The sequence below is a fragment of the Hippopotamus amphibius genome, chromosome 6, assembly GCF_030028045.1.
Source record: "Hippopotamus amphibius kiboko isolate mHipAmp2 chromosome 6, mHipAmp2.hap2, whole genome shotgun sequence".
Classification (NCBI taxonomy): Eukaryota; Metazoa; Chordata; class Mammalia; order Artiodactyla; family Hippopotamidae; genus Hippopotamus; species Hippopotamus amphibius.
This window is the reverse complement of record NC_080191.1, coordinates 110536173-110554368: the sequence shown is the minus strand read 5'-3', so window position 1 is coordinate 110554368 and position 18196 is coordinate 110536173. Positions and strand designations below refer to the sequence as shown.

The 18196-nt window shown below is 43.1% G+C and overlaps 1 protein-coding gene across 20 annotated transcripts in view; it reads left to right on the top strand.

Annotated features, from left to right (window-relative positions):
- THRB (thyroid hormone receptor beta) overlaps positions 1–18196 on the top strand; it is a 386771-nt gene that overhangs the window by 298233 nt on the left and 70342 nt on the right. For 15 of the 20 annotated variants that reach the window (XM_057738390.1, XM_057738387.1, XM_057738396.1 and 12 more), the window contains 2 exons: positions 6198–6257; positions 10044–10304. The exons of 1 other annotated variant lie outside the window; for it this stretch is intronic. In XM_057738390.1, coding sequence (XP_057594373.1) covers positions 6198–6257; positions 10044–10304 — 321 coding nt within the window. Of the gene's footprint in view, positions 1–6197; positions 6258–10043; positions 10305–18196 lie in introns of those variants that run through there. 4 more of the 20 variants (XM_057738400.1, XM_057738401.1, XM_057738402.1 and 1 more) reach the window with 2 other exon arrangements.

Below are 18196 nucleotides of genomic sequence, written 5' to 3'. Positions count from 1 at the left end.
AAGACTGACTCGTGTCCCAAAACCAACTCTGAAGATTCTGCTTGGCCCTGAAAGTTTTTAAAGGGAAGGGGGAGTAATTTCAGTTCATCGTTGAGGTAGGAGGTCAGACTCAGTGTGAGCCTCACTGCGTGCAGGCTGGCCATCTCCTCGTGATCCATCTCATTCACAATTTGCTCACAGATTACTGAAATCTGGGGAAGCTGCAGAAGAGGTCTGGTCATCTGTTAATTCCTTATTCTTCACTTCTATTTCTTTGATCTACAGAAAGAACGATAGGTTAGGCAAGGTGTTGTCTGATCCAAAGATTTGAAAGCTGTGTTTGGGCTGGAGTCAAGCAGGACATGGGGGTGCCCGGCTTAAGGTTAGTGACAATATAAAAGTGACAAGACAGAAGGGGCCTCCTACAGGGAGCTCCTTCCTGCTTCAAGCTGCTTACACCAGTATTATCACTGTTATTCTGCATGTAAAATACCTGTACACAATAACATATATGGTTTCCTTCCATCCTTATCCTCCCTAGCCACAAATCCTCTAGAAGCCCATGGCCTGGGAGGCCGCCTTCCCCAGCTGTGATCCATCCCTCATGTGTCTTACAATGTCCAGAGCATTTCATTCCATGTGCAGGTTTATTATTTGTTTAATATTTATCTATTTATTTATTTGGTTGCTCCAGGTCTTAGCTGCGGCAGGTGGCCTCCTTAATTGCGGCATGCATATGGGATCTAGTTCCCTGACCAGGGATCGAACCCAGGCCCGTGGCTTTGGGAGCATGGAATCTTAACCACTGCACCACCAGGGAAATCCCCTCCATTTGCAGGTTTAAGTTGTGGAGACCATCAAAGCAGTCTCTGGTCCCAACCTCCAGGGTTCACCAAGTCTTCACGTTGGGAACATGAACATATACCAGTGAGATCTCAGAAACAATACATGATCACATGTTATTAGAACAAACAACAAATGCTTTTCAAAGGAAGGAGGACACACCACAGACTGGCATAGTACGGGAGGTTGTGTGGGCAGGGTCCACACGGCCCTGGGAGGTTCCTGGTGTCGTGTAATCCCGCCCACTGGGAACAGTAGCTTTCATCCCCATAATCGTTAGTAGGAAAACAGGATGGGAACCCTGCCAGCACTTGCACTTCTGCTTGAAGCTGGACCTTGTACATGTGTTGGTTCATCTCATCTTCACACCGACCCTGTGAAGCATTTTCACCCCAGGTTACTAATGAGACTCAGCAAGGTTGTGTCACCTTCCCTGACAATTCTTGAGAGCAGTAATGGTGAATATCCTTTAAAAATAGCCAACAATTTGACTTTTATCTATTTCAGAGAACTCTCCCTTTCCTGCCCAAATATTCCAAATTTACAAGTCTCATGGCTTCCACTGGAAAAGCCCTGCCCGCCACTGAGGCCTTGGAAGTAAATGGTGCCCAAGGATCTGCAGCTTCAAATCACTCTTGAAGATCCCCAGGCCAACTAAAGCCACCCTGGACGGATCCAAAGGCACCAAGAGACAAGCCCACAGCCTGTCCTCTGGTGGCCGGTCCCCCCATCCCAGACGCTACTAGACCAGGGAGGCCGTGTCAGGCCAGGGGGCCTGAGAGGCAGCCCTGAGACTCACAGCCACACGGTGGCATCCCTTTGGATCTCCGCTACATACATGATCTGGGCAGCAAACAGTGGGCTACATCTGTGGCTTGGGCAGGCCATTCATGGGGTACAAACGTCAAAATAGAAAGAGCAGGACCACCCAGCCCGGCCCTGGGAGGAACGGAGTCACCGGCTGCCCTTTCTGCCTTCTCTGAGCACAGACCGCCCCTCAGCTGGGGCCCCAGCATCTGTCGCTGGCGGGGCCACCTTTGCTGCTGATGCTGAGCGGTCTGACTGACTTGTCTTGCACAGAACACATTATTGCTCTGTGGGTAGAAATTTCTGGGTAGGTTAGAGTGTGTGTGTGCTCTGTTCAGCTTCAGGGGTATTTTGACCTGCCTAGATTACGTTCAATGATTTCCAAATAATATTTATTGAGGTCCTGTCATGTTAAGACACTGTGCTTAGAGCTGTGGGATTTGAGAGATGGATAAAATTTTTTTAAGCTCTTTATTGGAATACAATTGCTTTATAATCTTGTGCCAGCTTATGAGGTACACCAAAGTGAATCAGCTGTACTTATACACATATCTCCATATCCCCTCCCTCCTGAGACTCCCCCCCCCACCCTCCCTGTCCTAGCCCTCCAAAGCATCACCCAAGAGATGGATAAATTGATTAGAGTCCAGTAAAGGAGGAAAAATGTGGGGATACCACTGACGCACAAGGAGGCCGTGGTAAGTTCTTGCCTTTCAGAAGAGATAGAGCAAATAGGACAGCTCTTCCGGAGAGAGATCCAATTTTCCCAAAGTCACACAGCTAATAAGTGGCAGATCCAGAATTAGAACCTTGACTAGCTGAGCCCATAGTCTTATCCACTATCCTATCCTGCCTCTAAAAAGCAGAACAGCTTTCATTTTCACCTGCATTTTGAGGAAGATAATACTGTTGGTGATAGAAAATTTGCACTGAATTGGTTTTCATAGTAATGAATCCACCTCGTGACTAAACAGTGGCTTCTGGGTAAGAAAATAGGCAGAGTCTGTGCTTAGGTAGCAGTTTTCTCTTTGCAAGTATCAGATTATTAGGGAACAAGAAATATTAATTGTCATTCATTGACATTGTGCTAGACAATGTTAGTGTAACAGAAAAAGAAAATTATGCATGTATATAAACAGTTATATATCACAAGGTAAAAGGTAGCATGCAGAGGAAAGGAGATAAATTTTGCAACTATGGAAGTCTGAGGGAGGATGGATTGGTTCAAGAAAGGTCTTGAAAGTTGAGTAGGGGTCAAACCTATGTCTTCACTATTGGGTTGTTTGACCCACCAAACTAAGCAAGCCAAGTACGATGATAGGCCAGCCTGAACGGAAATGCCTACTTCACCAAAACATTTCTCCCACCTGCCTTTCACAGCCATCAGGAATTCAACTTTAGGCATTCATTCCTGGGCTATGGTCCTAGACTATTACAAGCATCCTCTTTATTTATTTATTTATTTATTTATTTATTTATTTATTTATTTATTTATTTTTAAATTTTTTGGGGGGTACACCAAGTTCAATCATCTGTTTTTATACACATATCCCCATATTCCCTCCCTCCCTCAACTGCCCCCCACCCTCCCTCGAGTCCCCCCCACCCTCCCCGTCCCAGTCCTCTAAGGCATCTTCCATCCTTGAGTTGGACTCCCTTTGTTATACAACAACTTCCCACTGGCTATCTATTTAACAGTTGGTACTATATATATGTCTGTGCTACTCTCTCTCTTCATCAAGCATCCTCTTTAAATCACAACTTCTGCTAGGAGCGGTGACTCATCCCAGGTTCCAAGCCATTAACACAGTGGTGTGAAGTCATTTGTCAAACTTCTTTCTTCTGGAGAGGTTCTTTGAAAATCATGCTTAGGAAGGACTTGCGTTTTGAGGATGGGGCAAATGCAAGAGATCTTTTGAGTGCGTGAGTAAAGAGCTGACATTTACTGTTCACAATGTGCCATGCACTGTTGGAGATCTTTTTATGTACAAACTTACTTAATCATCATAGCAATAGAACGTTCCCATCTTACAGATGAGGAAACCGAAGTACAGAGAAGTGACTCGCCCAAGGTCACTAAGAGATCTGTGAGTAGATGATTCTCCCACAGTGGGGATTGAATACCCAGAGGACTGCATGAGAAGAGCAAGAACTTGGGAGGAGGGAGAGAGACGATAGAAAGGGGGTCAAAAGGAAGTGGGAGGTCACCAAAACCAACCTCACCTCACACACCTTCTGCTGAGGACCAGGTGGTGATGGTAGCAGTGTTGATTGTGGTCATGCTGCTGAGGGTGAAGGTAGGGTACCTACAGCCACTGAATATAGAAGGTTTCATTAGTAAAAGTAACATACTACTTTATTAATAGTATTTTTCCCTTTGGATGCAAGGAGATAATATGGTCATGTACACGATGCAGACTAGTAGGTGGTTACAGCACTGTGTACACCTGATAGCACTTAATTACTAAATACATCCACATACATCCTTTCATTTGAGCTTTAGAAAAACCCCAGCAGCAATATTATACTGCCCTTTTGCAAATGGAAAAACTGAACCTTAGAGACAGGAAGTGATCTTCCCAAGGTTAGACCTGTCAGCGACTCTTATGGAAGGGTTGGGATTCTGATCTTCCAACCTCCTCCCCGCCTCCCTCCACCAAGGTATACACGGGTCCAGCCTATTCAGTTTTTCATATTCAGTTATCTTCTGGAGAAATGCAACTCTGACAGGTTCTCCAAAAGGGGAAATCTAACCTTCCTGTAAAAGGGGGAGGGAGTTGGATCCTGGTCGTTTTCTTGGTACATCAGGAGGTGGTTGTATAAGGGTTAGGAAAGGGACACTCCAGGTAAAGAGAAGAGCTTCTGCAGAGATCCTGTGGTGGGAATGAGCTTCCCACGTTTGAAGCCCACGTGCCCAGAGGACAGGAGCATGGGGCAGAGCCACGAGAGGCAGGCTTAGCAGGACAGGCTGATAAATCCCACAGCGCCCTGCGGGCTGCCGTACGACCTGAGCACCTCATTCCAATATGGATGGGAAATCACCAGAAGATTTTAAGCAGCAGAGAAATGCGCTCGGCCATTTATTTTTAAAATCTCCCTCTGGCTACTGCGTGGACCGTGGCTTGGAGGTGGCAGAGAGTGAAAGCTGGGAGATCAATTGTGAACATCAGTGAGGAACTGGAAAAACTGAATGAGACAATAAAGTTTATAAAGAACTTTCAAAGTATTCATTAAATGATAGCTATGAATAGGTCAACGGCGACTTAGCAAACTAAGGCAAACATATCAGTTAACAGTACAAGAGGTATGAAAGAGCAGATGAAGTGCTTCTCTGAATTTTAGTTTCCTTGTCAATCAGGCAGCAGAACACTGTGTGCTTCCAGAATGTCCATGGAGATGAATCAAAGTGTCTGGCTCTGTACGTGCCGCATAGTAAATGCTCAGCCAAATACGTCTCCTGCTCTACATGACGCCACAGATAAAAGTCGGTTGATGTCTACATAGGCTGAGAATTCCACAAGGCTAAGACTTATGGGTTGGAGTGAAAAATTTGAACGGAAATCAGAGACATCGTATTTAATGGCCTGATGCTCTACAGTGATAATTCTACACACTCGCTGGGTCGGCAAAGAGTATTATATATACATCCCCTGAATACAGAATGTGGTTTGGGGTCTCAAGGCCTCATACTGATGGCCTTTTAATGCAAACCCAACTCTCATAATTGGTGCCATGAAACCCCAGCCTACGCAGCAGACCCTTTCTGAGCACTTTGTCATAATTTATTTCCTTTGCCTTAGCACTTTTCTAAGGTATCAGCTTGCTTTTATGTCCTGCAATACTTGCATATTTTCATATAATTCTTTTTTAATGGGCAAGTTTATTTTCTATTTTCTTTAACGAAATTTCCAGCCATAGGATGTAGGTAGTTCTGTTCATGGGATTTCTGTTTGTTTCTTTTTGCAAAAAACCTTTTAGGTCAATGCTGGGTCATTTGAGCCACTAGAATAATGGTCATCTAACACAAATGCAACCATTCAAATCTAAACGCCCTCAAGACAGACAGGTCAGTGTGTATCTAGTTAGTTTAGTAGCAGTTCACATTCCCCTATCTAGTTATTTTCTTAGATTCTACTTATTGATTTGCATCATTCCTGACAAATTAAATTAATTGTCTTGATGTCTAGAATACAAAATATTAAAAGCCAGATTTTAGCTGAGATTCATTTAAGAATTCATTCTTCATGTGAATAATAAGATATGGTCATTTCCAGAATCTGCCTTTTAAAAAAACATGTATTTCTACTACTGTGCACATTTGTGTCCCAGATAATCCTCAGAATGAGGAGCATTTTGAGTGCATATTTACTCACGTCCATACCTGCAATCTACAAGATAGCATTCAATTAACATCTGACTTTTAATGCTTCGAGCAGAAGATCCCAAAACAATTGATGAATGTTTTTATTATAACGCAAATTTAGTTTAGGGTGTGTAAAACCTTAGAGTCTGAGAGGGGGACTGCACGCTTATCTGAAATCCGCCAATATTTTGTTTTCTTACCTTAGATTTTCTCAACCCTGTGGATCTCAAACTCTACTGGGTATCAGAACCATCTGGAGAACTTGGTAAATATACAAACGCCCAAGCTCCATTCTATTTCGATAAGCCGGTCTCCTGCCTCCTTTAATAGCACCTCACATGACTGATATTACCAAAATTTGAGAATCACTGATTTAATCTTTCGACATTTTAATCCCTCTAAAAAGACATATCTCATTGGTTTGAGTTTGGGGGCAACCAAAGGATATAGAAATAGCAGGAAATCCCTGAAAACCATCACTGATTGCCAAGCAAACATGGAAATAACACAGTTCAAAATGTATGTAAGTTTTTTTCACATTGAAATTACACAAACATTTGGTATAATAAAACCTTGTTAACTTGATATTATAAGAAATTAAACCCTAGCAATCTTACTGGAGAAGTACAAATTGATCTCCAGCTCCCTTTTTTGATAGATTTTGATGAAATTGAAAGAGAGCCGTATACCTACCTGGAGGGAATGAGCTGTGTCACACCAAAGAGAAGGGGTTTTTGCAAATTCACATTTCACCTAGGTTTTCAGTTTTTTGCCATTATCTGAAATTCTTTAGGGGGTATGGAGTTGCATTCAGCATACCCATCACCAAGCTAAAGAGGTTCTGAAATAGAGGGGTTTTCCCCCTTGTTCTTTCTTCCTTTTTTTTTTTTTCTTTTTTTCTTCTTTTCAATCTGAAGGAAAACATTTGGGGCTTCTAAACACTAAAGAGAAAATTGTGACTCAGACCCGTCTTCAGTCTAGTACCAAACTTACACTGGAATTCAAATCCACACAGTAAGGAGTTCATTCAGAGCAGCTATGCTAATAATCTTTTCCTTTGCTCTATTCTACTGTCTTAAAATTTCCTGTTTCAAACAGCTATGTTAAACTTGATTAAAACCATGTTAAAATTATTTTTTGTCTCTGCTTTAATATTAAATAACCTAAATTTTTGTTTATAAAATTGGAGCATTGAAATCTCAAAAACATAAATAAATAAATAGCACAGTTCACAGTGTCCCTGGTAGGCAGAATTGAAGGGGCCTGGAATCGAGTCTCATCCCTCCTTGGGAATGGAATAGGAATTATATTTGCCCTCTTCTTCTTGGGAAGATCATCAGAAATTCTCCTTAAATAAATCCCTCTTGAGTTTTCCCATGACTTCCCAGTCCCAGATTATCCAGCCGTGCCCCAACCCATAAACCTGCCAATTAAGCTACTGAATGTCATTATCATGAATGTTAGTACAGACAGTAATTACAAGCTCATAAATGCCTCCCATGAATGGAGGCCTTTTCCCAAACCACCTGGGCTTCTTTTCTTAGGAAAATGGAAGGCAATCCTATCCCCTGCCTCACCCCAAAAATAGCATCCCTTGCTTAGAAGAAATCCCCGCTCTTGCTGCCCCGGGAGACACGCTGAGCAAACTTTAATGGGCTGTGCTTTAGGGAGGAACATCCCCTTGGGTGAAGTCCCCTCCAGCATCTCTCATCCATGCATGTTGATAGCTGCCTTCACTAGGGAGCAGTGACTACCCAGTTTGGCTGTATTTCTCAATTTCTGTGTGGGCAGGGGAATTAATATCAAATTTTAAGAATTTATGCAGAAAAATCAAATGCTGGAGGCTCTACAAAATACTGTGATAACTTTAACATTACTTAAAGTGGAGCATTACACCGTGCAATTTCCCAAGGAATTAGAGTCCGTGGCAATTGACTAGACATCACAGAAACGTGCATGGGTGAGAAGGCTTTTCACATCTGTAGAAACAAAATGAAAGTCGTTCTTGCAAAGTTAACCCTTGCATTCAGTGGCCTTATATTTAGCTCGTGAAAACCTTTTTTTTTTTTTTGGGGGGGGGGGTTGTTGCCACACCGTGTGGCGTGTGGGATCTTTATTCCCCTACCAGGAGTCGAACCCACACCCCCTGCAGTGGAAGCGCAGAGTCTTAATCACTGGACCGCCAGGGAAGTCCTAGCTCATGAAAATCTCAAACCCTCATGGATACTAGGTCCTTGAAAGGATTCTACATAGGTATATTTCCTCTGAAATGCCACACGCTCTCCCGAGATCCTAATCTGTTGTTTTATTTTCATGAAAAGTGGGAATAAGTGCCTGTAATTGCACCAGGAGCTGGCACGGTGGAGCCCAGACCTTCTGGATTCACTGTACATTGAATAATGCCCTAGAAACTGAGGAGAAAGAACCCAGGCCTATTTCACTCCCCTCACACGATGCTCTTCTCTGAATAAGATCAAATATCACATCCAAAAGTATTGTATGATTTTGTTTAAAGGGGAATCATTGCTTACCGGCCAAGTTAGGGTATTTTGAGCTGCAGTATTTCTAGTGACTGTGACAGAGAAATCACGTGTTGAGTATCGCCTTCTTGCTGTAGTTGTTCAGTCTCCTCCTGTACTAGAAATAAGGTGGATGGGTATCGGGATGTCCACACAGCAACCCCAAGACCAGGAAAGGTAAATGCAGCTTCCAAAGGGGACTGAGAACAGATGACACCTTTAGAGAAACCACCCTAACCAACAGCTCTAAAGACGTCTAGTAGCTTTACAGAGGGGGCTTGTGAAAACCGAAAGCATGGTTAACCCTCGCATGAAATAATTTAAAATTCATTCTAAATGTCTGAAAATCAGCTTTACATTCCCAGTATTATGCACAGATCAGGATGGACTTGTTGCTCTGATGTGAATATTTAAGGTCCTTTGGCCCTTTCAGCACAAAAGAAAATTCACTTATCAACTAGTCTTTCCCTCACTGTCTATAATCACTTTAAAAGTAGAACTCTATTTATATTATATTTTTTCTCATTTTGACAGACAGTAGCCTAAGAATTTCTGGAAATATGGGTGACCAGATTGATTATGTTTTTTAATGTGAATGCATCTACAAATTATTTACATTAGCTTACTCCTTTTTATTCTCTACTTTATATCCGTGTTCAGTAAAGATATTCAAGGAGGTAAAAATTGCCACAGGGAAGGTTAGTGTGAGAATGTTTTCATTATATTATCCTATTGTTTCCCATTCTCTAGAGGGCAGACCTTCAAGTCCCTATACATTGAATAGAGAAAACAACATCATATACACAAATCATTAACTGCCTGTATCTCAGCGCAAGAGCCGTGGGGCTTTCCAATCTATCCTTAGGGCTCTTAATTTGCCCGACAACTAAAGTACGATCTGCTCGGTTCATCTGTCCTCCTTGCCCGTTTGGGACGACATTAAAACCATCGACACGATCTCTCTTGGAAGAGCCAGCCCTTTGTGTCAGGCTGTCAGGAGTGGACGATAACAAGGAAAACCGTTATCTCTCTCACATAGCCACGTGGCACGTCCCTCTTACGGAACAGGGTGCCCCTCAGGTCAGCCTGTGATAACACCCAAGTCAAACAAGGCCGAATCCTGGACGTTTTATGTCCTGAGGATCTGAAAAGTGTCCACGGCCAGCCCTGACCCTCGAGACCTCAAATGGTCATGTAAGCAGTAACATAAATTGGTGTCCACTCGCTCCTGGGCCATTGCTGCTGGGAGCGGGGCTGGCGAAAGGGCACCCTTCCCAGGAGGAGCCGATGTCTTTCTAGGCACTAAAATCAGGGAGAAGGTGTTGATTACTCAACAGGCTATCCAGCGCCCAGCGGCTCCACGCCCAAGGCTGACATCCTCTGCATCTTATCACCGCCATCAAGGGGAGAGGGGTAGGCGAACGCTGTCAGCCCCAAAGAATCGAGGCAGCACTTGCCTTCCAGAACGCTCCATCTCAACCCCATCTTTACGATGCCAACAGCACGTCATCTCGTGTTTTTCAACCCTCCAGAAAATGGCCTTCCAGCCTGGGACAAGCCAAAGCCTTGTCCAGACGGCGAGCAGGAGTGGAAGCTCGTGGGGATGTCTGAAGCCTGCTTGCACAGGAAGAGCCCCCTGGAGAGGCGCAGTGCATTGAAAAATGAACAGTCGCCCCGGCACCTCATCCAGGCCACCTGGACCAGCTCCATATTCCATCTGGACCACGATGATGTGAACGATCAGAGTGTCCCGAGCACCCAGACCTTCCAAACGGAAGAGAAGAAATGTAAAGGTAACCAGACTTTTATTAGACCCAGGTTGCCACAAGGAAAAGAATTTTCTGTTGTTAAGTGTATGCTCGGTTTCCATTGAGTCCGTGTGTGGTGTCCATGTGTTTTTCCCAGCTGCTGTCTTCCAAAGTTTCTTTATCCCCACATCTTCTGGGAAGCATAAAATAAGTGGGTTCCAAAGGAAAGCAGTTAATTTCAGTTTCATGTTGGGGCACTTGGGGAGAAGACATTTTTCTTTCTCTAATTAGCGGGAGAGTTGTTAGTTTTGGCTTCAATTCTGTTTTCGAAGCTGAGTAGAAACAGACATTGCTATCATTACATAACTACTTGCTTTGAAGCGTGTGTGTGCGTGTGTGCGCGCACATGACTTTTCCCAATCGTGCCAGTAGCTAATGGGATCTCAAAGTCTACCTTTAACCTAAATAGACAATTCATGTTCAAAAGAGAGGTTTGAAGTTGTTTTCTTTTACTCATTAAGTCCTGTGTCATCATCTTGAAAGGCAAGATTATGGTGTTAGAGGGTTGTCACCTCATAAAAAATGTTAAACTGGCCTAAGTTTCTGATTGCATTAGATTTAACTGGTCTTTACCTCAGGTCGCCTCCGCCCTGACAGATGTCTTTGCGTTGATCGCTTTATGGTCTTAGGGCTTCCCAAAATCTTTGCTTCTTAAATCAGTTTGTGTCTTTAAATGTCCAAGTTCATGTGACCTCCCATTCTTTTTCAATTTAGCATTCCTAAAAATGAGATCTTTTTCCATTTTCTTTAAGGACTTTGACTCATGATCAAGTTGGGGTTTTTTTAATGGAATATAGTTGATTTACAATGTTGTGTTAGCATGATAAAGTTTAAAAGGGTGTATTTGAAAATCTGCCAATCACATACCAAGATATATTCATGAAAGTTTGTAAAGACTCCTACACGCGAGCCATGAAGGACTTTTGCAAAGTGTTCTAACTTGAACGTAAACACCTGACTATATTCATCCATCTCAAAAAACTGCTGGTCCTTCAACGTTTCTGAAAACACTTCAGAAGCTTCTGGGAACCACCAGTTGACCTGGGAAGTTGGATGTGCAGATTGTTTCAGATGAAAATAGGATTATCTAAACAAACAATAAAATAGTGGTATGAGATCTGATTTGAATGCAGTCAAAACCATACCAGCTTTCTTGGGGAAGATTTGTGTTTGGACTGTCTCTCATCTTTACTATTTAGGAGATTTGAGAAATTGAAAGGGATACTTGGAAAAAGAGCAGATTAAGTTTTTCCGGCGGAGTCAGGATATAGAACAGGTCTATCTGTGTGTGTATGTGTGTGTGTGTGCATGTGCACTTGTTTGATATACAGTTGAGAGTTAGTCTAAGAATTTGTAACCAGGTTGTGTCTCCAAATTTTAGGAGCTAGAGTCAAAACCACATCAGTCCTTGGTTTACAGTGAAATGCCTTGGTTTACAGGAAACTGCAGTGTCCTCATGACCTAAAGACCTCGCAGACTAAATGTGATTTGTACCTAATTGGTACCCATATTCATTCATGGCTCCATCGCCGTCATTTGTGAGAAATATCGACCTTGGGTACATAGAGTTCTCGACATGGTACACTTTCCAGCTTGTTGGTAAACCTCGAAAGCAAACGGGACGGGATTCTTCTTGGATCCAAGACCTTAAGTCTTATAGATACAGTGACTAAGATCACAGATTTTTGAGTCTGCCGTATTTGGGCTAGAATCTTAGCCTTTCCATTTCCTGTCCTTGAGCAAACCTATGTGACTGTTGATAGACTTGAATAAGATAACGTATTTAAGCACTTGGCACAGTATCTCCCACAGTGCTCTCTAAACAGCAGCTCCATCCTTGCTGTCATCGTTATGGTTAGCTCTGCATCATTAAGTCACATAAAGTCCTTGGGCTGCTGTGTGCCTGGTGAGGGATGGAGGAGACCAGGACAGTTGTGGGGGTGGGCGGGGAGCGTGACATTTGGGGGGAGGGGGTTAGACTTGATTGTCTATTTTGCATTCATTCAGCTCTCTTTTGCTACAAGGCAGAGAATTGTTTAATAGGAAAATATAATTAAATTATTAAATGGACGTCCTTCCTCCAGATTCTAGTTTTAAAAGGAACACAACTAAGGTAAATGCTCCTGTAGTTTCCAGAGCAACCGCCAGGGTTCTCGACGGCATAGACGCCAGGCAATGCCTTGGTTCAGCCTGAAGTTGCTGAGGAGCCTACACTGTCATGGCCAAAACCTTGTGAAGTGAATTTCACTCGTTCCCGACGGACACCTGTATTTGAAGAGGTGGCAGTGAGGCCAGGGAAACAACTGTATTAGTTGCTTTTCTTTTCAGAGTTGGGTCCTCTCCATCTACTCAGCTTGCCAGCTACCTCCTCCCAGGCACTGTGAGAAGAGTTCTATTTTGATACCCATCCAGGCTGGGCATTGATCTCTTGGCTCTCTCTGTCTAGCCCGCAAGCATGCTTGATACCTCTTTCCTGGATGACCATTCCATGCCAGCATCCCATCGGTGTTTATTAAATGCCTACTCTGTGCAGGACATTGTTCTTCATATCCTTGAAGAAATAGCCACAGGGCCAAAATTCCATCCAAGTATCCCCATTTCAAGGACCCCACATGGAATTGATGAGAACCAAATGACCCTTAAAGGATATACAACATGAAGGGTCTACAGTAGAAGAGCAGTAAGAACAAATAGGCTGCTTGAAGTTTTGCAGAAGCCCATCTTTCAGATCAGTGATCTGGGCAGTCTAGATCCATGTGCCTCTGAGCGTGGTGTGTGGTTGGGTACCCTTCTGCAAACGGTGACTTCCTACCCGGCTCTACTGATGCACGTGCAGAAACTGAGAGAAAGCTTTAGAAACTGTCATAGCCAAATAGCATTGCCACTGGCATTCAAAGGCGTGATTAGCAGATCTATCTCACTGAACAGGGTAGAGTCTAGTTGGGTATTATCAGACTCGCTTGGTCAGTCACGCAGGGCCAGAACTCTGTATAAAAATCTTGTACAGCAGAACCAAGGATTGGGCCATCAGGGACTGGGTATTTTGTGAATTGTTTGAGATGTACTGATTTATCCTTCATAGTATTCTTAATGTTTTTCTCTGGGCCTATTTTTGGTAGGTACGGAATGTCTTCTTTTTCATTTTGATCTGAATACTGCTTTTATCTTAACCTGTGTACACGTGTGCTCATGTGTGCTCCAACCATTGTAAGGAAATTAATTGGTAACACATTTAAATAAAACAAGAGCCCCGGAGCCCGAACATTCTGCTGCAGACCCCACATTTCACATCTGCTCTAGTACCAGAGGCGATTTCCAACCAGAAGCAAGCCATCCCGTTCCCTTCCCCCAGCCATATTACACCACCCTCGAGTTTTTGTCACAATGCCAACTGATTGCTCAGCCGTGGGGACCACACCCGACTCCCCACCCACCTCCTCCCTTCCCAGAGTCTGAGATGATGCTCCCAGCCCACCAACCAGTGGCACTATAGCAGCACCTGGACCTTCTTAGAAATGCAGACTCTCAGGCCTCAGACTACTGAACGTGAAGCTTTGGAAAGTGGCCCAGGGATCTGTATTTCAACCAGCCCTCTGAGCGATTCTTAAGACGAGTATCAGGAAGTGCCTGAGAATACTCGCAAGCTCTCAGTACCAGTAAAGGAAAGGGTCTGCCACCTAGTGGACACTCGGGGAATGTGCATTTTAATTCCTTTCCTTGAGTGCATCTGGGGAGCCACCTGAGTCTCTCCGTTCTTGATTGGTCCTTCCTTTAGGCCTGGCTTCTCTTAATTGTCAACTGGGTGTTCTGCTTAATCACTCCAGTAACATCCCTCTGGGACTTGAACCCTTCTGAAAGTCCCACTCTGTTTGGCTGGAGCCCTGCTCCTCCTCCAATGTCTTACAAGGCTTCTCCCCTCTGCCCTCTCACACCCTCCTGAGCTTCTCTCTGGGAAGCACAGGTCCCACCAGCCCCACAAGGATGGGTACTGGACAGATGCATGCACCCCTGTAGCTGGATCTTGCCAGCCCTGCTGAACCCAGACAGTCAGACCTTCATACCTGGATGTTTGCCCTTGATGTCAATTGGGGACCTTCCTGAAACGCTGGGACCTGGTAGGAGAAACAGGCAGGAAATGACCCATTTCACGGCTTGCATCAGAAAAAAAGATGGCAGCAATCTGGTGATATCACTGAATTTTCTCTGTAGGTCTGTTCTGTGTTTAATATCAAGAGAACTGAATCTCAGATACCGAACCCAGGGCGGCAAGAAAAGATAGTCAAAATAATTTTACTAGCAAGTTACTTTCTCTCACTGTAAAAGCTTCCCATGTACAAAAAGTGAAAATTTCCCAAAAGTTCAACAAAAATGACTTTTAAAAATTATGTGTAATTGCATCCTCCAAGGACAAGCATTATTAAAATCTTTATTGTATTTCCATTTTTCTCTATGCATATATATTTTTCACAAATTTTGAATCATACTAGGCATACCATTTTTAACCAGCTGTGAAGGCTTAATAATATATCACGAACATGTTCCCTTGTCATTAAATATTCTCCTGAATCCTGACTTTTATTGGCTATAGATTATCCTTGCTTATAATTTGTTAAACCAGTCCCCAAGATGTAGAAAAGTTAAAGTAATTTTTAAAACAACTTCTTATGTCTGCAAAGGGGCAGACTATTAACTCAAGCTCTTCATAAAAAGGAAAAAAAGTGAATCAAATCAGTGATGACCATTTTAAATGATGTATAATTCTCATTTGCCAAAATAGCAAAGTGTTCTAAAAATGAGAGACGTGAGGTCAAGTCATGGTGTGCATTATAATCCTTCACATTAGACAGTCACCTTTTCAAGCATGTGATGGCTATCTTTGTCCTTAAGTAAAATACAAGGACATCTTCCGGTAAATGAGCGTTTTAGAAGGTGGGGGATTAAACAGCTTGAGACTTTGCACCAGTGGACCATCTGCTCCATCCATCTCCGCTCTCCTCCCTGCCCCTGCTCCCCATCCATCAAGGAGCGGTCCCAGCCCAGAGCACCAGTGTGATTCACACATCTCATGGGCACTGGGCAGCCTCAGTCATCAACATGAGAATAGGTGCTCTCCACCAGCTTCTGGCATGTGCTGGGGCTCTGAAATGTGATACTTCAAAGACAGGTAGGCACACCCATCCATAGCCCAGGGCAGACAAAAATAGAAGGGCTAGAAAAGAAAGAAAAGCCCAGACCACTTAATCTGTGGAGAATCCACTCACTAACCTTGTGAGGATGACGAAACAGTCCTGTGACCTCTTGGTGTTTTCTGAAGTGTAATAGAAATAATGCAGAGTAAAACTCACATGATTGTGTAAGGATTTCTTATTGATTACCTAGGATATTTGCAATGGGACCTACATCACTTGCCCTTTGAGTTAATAAAAACACATTATAATGTGAAAAAAAAAAAAAGAAAAGCTGTCACCTAGACTGGAAGGGAGGGAAACTGGGAACAGCAATGTCAAAGGAAGACAAACCTCAGAAATTCAAAGTTCTGGTCCACCAACTGCAATTTTCATTGAGACATGGGATTGCAGCGTGGGACGGTGGGGGCACCATGGGCTCGTCAAGGCCAATTGAGCAGCGTCTATTACGAGAAGGGCTGGTGCCCTCCTTCTCCAGTTTTTGTTACCCTTTTGGACCTTGAAATATGTTGACGAACTAGATAAACGTAAATGAAGAAAAGCAGGACAAACCATCACGTACACAGCTAGAACAGAGGCACAAACAACCAAGAAAAGAATCCACAGCAACAACCAAGGTATTTTTCAAACTCTTTAAAAAGTTTAAAAAATTAAGTAAGAAACCAAGAAAAGTATGAAGGAGCCGAAACAAAATTTACACCAGACAGCTTGGCACCAACATCAGAGCTCTTTACCATCATATTTTTATAACACAAAGGGCGAGAGAATTCCAGGCATCCTAAGGAAGAAATCTAAAACCGTGGAGAAGATGCTGGACTACACGAGGGGAACACGCAGGGCAGTCAGACCTGCCAGGACAGAGCAGCAGGGCTCAGCACATACCTAGTTTTATAGTCTAAGGTCAAATTCTGGCGCAGAGACTTACCAGCCCGTTGAAACTTGAGCAAGTCACGTAGCCTTCCTGAGGCTGTTTCCTCATCTGTAAAATGGGGACCCCACTCACATTGAATTGTGGAAAGAAAGACACTCTTAGATGATTTCACAGGACACTGTCAGTGCTCAATAAAGAAGAGTTATTTTCTCATCATGAAGCTTGGAAACATTATGAGAATACATTATAGGATATTAGGGATGTAGATTGCCCATGTGAGAAGAACCACTAAGTCGATACTAACAGGACTGAAGTTTCTAAAGTCAGAAATACAATGGAAGCAGGGGGAACAGACACAACAGCCAAATCCTGTGATGTTCCCAACAGGTAGTTTTCAGACAAAATCTGGGACAAAATATGGGAAGTTAATTTATTGACCTTGCATTGAAGTTGAAAAGGTATTATTGGGAGAGTCAGCCTTACAAAGACACCACAGGTGACCACTGGAATTCAAAGTCCTTCCCATCTCCCATGGTTGTCCTGAATGCCTGTAACTCCATCATGGCCCTTTCTCTGTGGTCTTTCAAAATGCAAACCTCCTAGCTGGATATCTTACCAAATCACTAGCATTTCCAAGTGGAAAATTGGGTCAGATTCCTTTCCTCCTCCACAGGATCCAATAAAAGCAATGGAAAGAGTGGGAATGGAAGGAGGCCATGAAAGGGGGTGAGGAGCGCAGGGAAATGGATGAGAGAGAGGAATAAGCAGCAGGACTCCTGTACAGCACTGTACAGGTTGTCAGGTTGTGCGCTGTACAATAGGAACAGTATTTACCACACACATGATGCCCTGAAGACAAACCTCACCTACCTCACTGCTGGCCAGGAGCTGATCCTGAAAACAGAGAAAACACAAAGTTCTAGTCAAATTTCATGTGTGAAATTTCATGAATTTCATTCATGGGTGAATGACATATTGATCACTGGCTATCAAGATATTCCAAGACTGATAACACTGTTTCTTATGATTTAAATTTGCTAAGAGAGTAGAACTTAAATGTTCACACACACACACACACACACACACACACAAATATATGTGTGTGAACATTTGAGAGAGAGAGAGAGATGGATGTTAATTAACTAGATGGGAGGGTCCTTTCACAAAGTATAAATATATCAAATCATCATCATCTATGTTTTAAATACCTTGTAATTTTATTTATCAACTATGTCTCAATAAAGCTGAAAAAAAAAAGACATTCTGAGAATTCTCATGTTACACAGCCGGCCTACTGCATTGAGTCTTACAGATGGTGCCCAGCACGTAGTAGGCACACAGGGAATGTTTAGAACAAAAGCCCATAGTTTGGCTCTTGGCTCTGACACTTTCCAGCTGTTTACCTTTGGACAATCACTAAGTCTCTCCAACAAATACCATAATCAGAGATTAGTTGGCCACAAAGAAACCAAGGACACCAGCCTATACTCCAACCTTCATGTCCATCAACAGATGAAAGGATGAAGAAGATGTGTACGTGCAGTGGAATATTACTCAGCCATTAAAAAAAACAATGAAATAATGCCATTTGCAGCAACATGGATGGACCTAGAGATGATCATACTAAGTGAAGTAAGTCAGACAGAGAAAGACAAATATCATATGATATCACACATATGTGGAATCTAATTTTTTTTCAATGATATAAATGAACTTATTTACAAAACAGAAACAGACTCACAGATTTTGAAAACAAACTTATGGTTACCAAAGGGGAAACATGGAGCAGGGAGTGATAAATTAGGAGCTTGGGATTAACA